The sequence below is a fragment of the Pimephales promelas genome, chromosome 10, assembly GCF_988280905.1.
Source record: "Pimephales promelas chromosome 10, fPimPro1.hap1.1, whole genome shotgun sequence".
Taxonomy (NCBI): Eukaryota; Metazoa; Chordata; class Actinopteri; order Cypriniformes; family Leuciscidae; genus Pimephales; species Pimephales promelas.
In genome coordinates, this window is record NC_142778.1 from 16,958,650 (window position 1) to 16,962,828 (window position 4,179).

The 4,179-nt window shown below is 38.8% G+C and overlaps 1 protein-coding gene across 2 annotated transcripts; it reads left to right on the forward strand.

Moving 5' to 3' along the window:
* Positions 1–273: 273 nt before the first annotated feature.
* LOC120486012 (extracellular calcium-sensing receptor) lies at positions 274–3,965 on the forward strand. Of its 2 annotated transcripts, none has more exons than XM_039681847.2 (6): positions 274–494; positions 815–1,106; positions 1,429–2,241; positions 2,398–2,625; positions 2,790–2,913; positions 3,052–3,965. In XM_039681847.2, the coding sequence occupies exons 1-6, from the start codon at positions 274–276 to the stop codon at positions 3,963–3,965; spliced, it is 2,592 nt and encodes an 863-aa protein (XP_039537781.2). The 2 variants fall into 2 exon arrangements, with proteins under 2 accessions (XP_039537781.2, XP_088972772.1); XM_089116646.1 differs by having other exon boundaries at positions 334–494; positions 2,398–2,574.
* Positions 3,966–4,179: the final 214 nt, after the last annotated feature.

Here is a 4,179-nt window from a genome sequence, read left to right on the forward strand (position 1 = left end):
TATTTTTGTGAATACAAATCTGGTTGTGTAATTGTTAACCATGTTTTGTGATTAATAATTTTGAGACCATAGATTTATTATGTTTTGGTTTAAATGTTGTCTTGATACATACCAAGAGACATACATTGGCGGAGGGCCAAAATGGCAAAAATGACGTCCTCATTTCCAGAGAGGCCAATGGCACCGCCTGCTATATAAAAAAAGTGCCACACACAATCTTTATGATAAATCAGTGAGCTGAGGGAAGAGTGACATAGACTGATAAATAGAGGGATGTGGTTAATTCTGCACATGTGTTTGTTCCTGTCTTGTAATTATATCTCTGTAGCCATGATGGCCAGTTCAGGTACTTGTCAGCTCCAGGGACACTTCAGGCTGAACGGGATGTTCCAGGATGGAGACCTTCTCATTGGTGGTCTGTTTGAGGTTCAGTACCTCAAAGCATTCCCAGAGCTGAGCTTCAGAACGGTACCAAAACTACCACACTGTGAGCTGTGAGTCTGGACCACACTAACTGAACACTTAAAGGCAATAATTGGAAAATTGAATGCTATTTTTATGACTGCATATACATTTTTCAACAATGATTTAAGAAACTGATATCATGTTACATGACATGTTGATTGGTTACATGACTGAAATTATTAACTGCATATATAACTTTGTATAAAAATAATAATAATTTACAAATTCAAAATCTGATCTCACATAAATGTTATGGAATTCAGTTAGTCTTCTATTATTAATTTTTCTATTGTTACTGTTAGTATTAGTGAAGATAATGCTCTCATTTATTTTGTATTGTCTTCTCTAGCTTCTATATGACAAGCTTCCAGCAAGCACTAACAATGGCTTTTGCCATCAATGAGATTAATAGCAACCCCAACCTCCTGCCTAACATCACGCTTGGTTACCAGATCTACGACAACTGCTTAAGGCTTGGAGTGGCATTTCGTGGTGCCACAGCTCTGGTTAGTGGAACAGATGAGACTATCTCTGACCTCAACTGCAAAGGACCACCACCAGTGATTGGAATCATTGGTGATCCCGGGTCTACTCATTCTATTGCAATTTCCAGTGTCTTGGGGCTGTTTCGACTGCCTATGGTATGAGATATATTTTTACCTTTTTTTGAAAAAAAAAAAAAATCTTCAGGAAACTATAATTTCTAAACAGACTAAAAAGGAAATACTTTTCCATGTTTATCAGTCTCTCCTGCAACAATTTTCTTATTTATTTTGATGACATAATATTTGGTTATCTACTATGCCATAATCAGATTTTCAATATAAATAGTAAAACATTGTGTGAAAATAACACATATCTGTTTCTTCCAATGTTTTTTTTTTTTTTTTGACAATGACTTTAGCACTGATAAAATGTTTAATCGTTCTCTCTCTGCCTCTGCTCTCAATCTCTCCTTATTAGATTAGTTACTACGCCACCTGCTCCTGTTTGAGTGACAGGAAAAAGTACCCCTCTTTCTTCAGAACAATCCCCAGTGATGCCTTCCAGGTGCGGGCTATGGTTCAGATCTTGAGACATTTTGGATGGACTTGGGTTGGTCTCCTCTGTAGTGATGATGATTATGGCATCAATGCCGGTCAATCATTTTACCAGGATGTGCAGGAGTTTGGAGGGTGTGTGGCCTTCTCGGAGATACTGCCCAATGATAACAACCAGAAGGAAATACAACGCATAGTTGGAATCATTCAAGGCTCCACGGCAAAAGTGGTTGTTGTATTTTCCACTTCAAGCTATTTGTTGCCCGTGGTTGATGAGATGGTGTTAAGAAATGTTACAGGTAGGCAGTGGATTGCTAGTGAGGCTTGGGCTACCTCACCTGTGCTTCTTGCTCCACAATTTAAGTCTGTATTGGGGGGTACACTGGGTATTGCCATCCGACGAGGAGAGATACAGGGGCTTGGTAACTTTCTGCTAGGCCTTCGTCCTGACAACAATTCACAAAACAATATGGTGAGAATCTTCTGGGAGAACATGTTTGGGTGCAATTTTGACACTGAAGGCAGAGAGAGTGAAAAAACTTGTTCAGGGCAAGAGGTTCTAAGCAGCACAAACACAGCATACACTGATGTATCAGAGCTTAGGGCCTCTTACAATGTATATAAGGCAGTTTATGCCCTGGCACATGCTGTTCATGACCTGATGCAGTGTGAAAAGTGGAGAGGACCATTCAGAGGGAATAGCTGTGCCGACATATCCAACCTGAAACCCTGGCAGGTAAGACTCTATTAGACTATACAGATTATGAGGCATATAAAAGAGCTGAATGAGGAAAAGCTAAATATTTTGTGTGTGTGTATATTAATGTATGTGCTATATTAATTCATATATCAGATAAACATATTACACATGTCCTGTCTTCAAACTGTACAGCTGGTACACTACCTACAGAAAGTAAACTTCACCACAGACTTTGGGGATCGTGTGTCATTTGATAAGAATGGAGATGCTTTAGCCATCTATGACGTGTTGAACTGGCAGTTGAGCTCTGATGAAGCAATGATTGTCCGTACAGTTGGTGTGGTAGATGAAGGGTCAACAACAGGGAAGGTGTTGACACTGGATAAGGATGCAATATACTGGAACTATGAGACAAACAAAGTAATTTTCATTTTATTTTAAATATCATTATTTGTGCAAATTATTATTTAAATCTTTAAAACAAAGAAAAAAGTGCAATGTGTTCCTAAGACCATTAGATCATACAAACACAACACAGCCATATCAGAGCTTGCCTGAATAACAACATATGATGTCTCTTTCAGCCCCCACGATCTGTTTGCAGTGAGAGTTGCCGCCCAGGAACCAGACGAGCCACAAAAAAGGGCTTTCCTGTCTGCTGTTTTGACTGCCTGCCATGTGCAGATGGAGAGATTTCTAATACAACAGGTGAGAAAAAGTAAGAGGTATTGTTGAAAAAATGAATACACTGAATATAAAACATTAATAAACTATAACCATTTAAACATATTTTCTTTCGCTACTTCTTATTTAAAATTTGATTATTTCCTACTTTTTCGTGTACAGACGCCACTGAGTGCATAGCATGTCCAAATGATTTCTGGTCCAACCGAGAAAAAGATCACTGCATCCACAAAGAAGTGCAGTTTCTATCCTACGAGGATCTTCTGGGTATCTCTCTGACGACTGCATCTCTGCTTGGTAGCTGTATCTGTGTGCTTGTGATTTTTATCTTTGCTCATTACTGCAAAACTCCTGTAGTACGTTCAAACAATTCAGAGCTCAGCTTTCTGCTACTGTTTTCACTTAAACTGTGTTTCCTATGTGTGCTGCTGTTCATTGGACAGCCGAAGTTGTGGACGTGTCAGTTAAGACATGCTGTGTTTGGCATAAGCTTTGTCCTGTGCATCTCCTGCATCCTGGTCAAGACTATGGTGGTAATAGCGGTGTTCAAGTCCTCTCGACCAGAAGGTAAAGGTGCAATAAAATGGTTTGGAGCGGTTCAACAAAGAGGAATAGTTCTGGTCCTAACAGCCTTCCAGGTTGTGATATGTGCAGTCTGGCTATCAACTGCCTCTCCAACACCCCATAAAAACAGCCAGTATATTAGGTCTATAATAGTGTATGAATGTGCTATTGGCTCAGTGGCTGGTTTTTCTCTTCTGCTGGGATACATTGGACTATTGGCTGCAGTAAGTTTCCTGTTAGCCTTCCTTGCAAGAAATCTTCCAGATAATTTTAATGAAGCAAAGTTCATAACTTTCAGCATGTTGATCTTCTGTGCTGTGTGGATTGCATTTGTTCCAGCATATGTTAGCTCTCCAGGGAAATATGCAGTGGCTGTGGAGATATTTGCCATCCTAGCTTCCAGTTTTGGATTACTGGTTGCCATATTCGCCCCAAAGTGCTACATCATTATATTACACCCAGAAAGAAACACTAAAAAAGCAATCATGGGAAGAGGTACACAGAATAAATAGATGCGGTTTGTGAAAATATTTTGCTAAATGTGTGAGTCTTTCATTTTTTACACTAAGACACTATTAAGGCGAGACACTACAGGTGAATAAAGTAAAATATTTAAATAATAGATATCACCATAAAAATTCCTCAGTTGAATACTTAAACAAGTATATTTAAAAAAAGTATTACACGTTTATGAAATTTGTATGTTTAATTATGCAAATTAGGCAT

Coding starts and splice junctions, on each gene's coding strand:
- LOC120486012 (XM_039681847.2), top strand. CDS start 274: ATGTGGTTAATTCTGCACATGTGTTTGTTCCTGTCTTGTAATTATATC. Junction 1,107..1,428: donor GGCTGTTTCGACTGCCTATG/GTATGAGATATA, acceptor TCTCCTTATTAG/ATTAGTTACTACGCCACCTG. Junction 2,242..2,397: donor CCAACCTGAAACCCTGGCAG/GTAAGACTCTAT, acceptor CAAACTGTACAG/CTGGTACACTACCTACAGAA.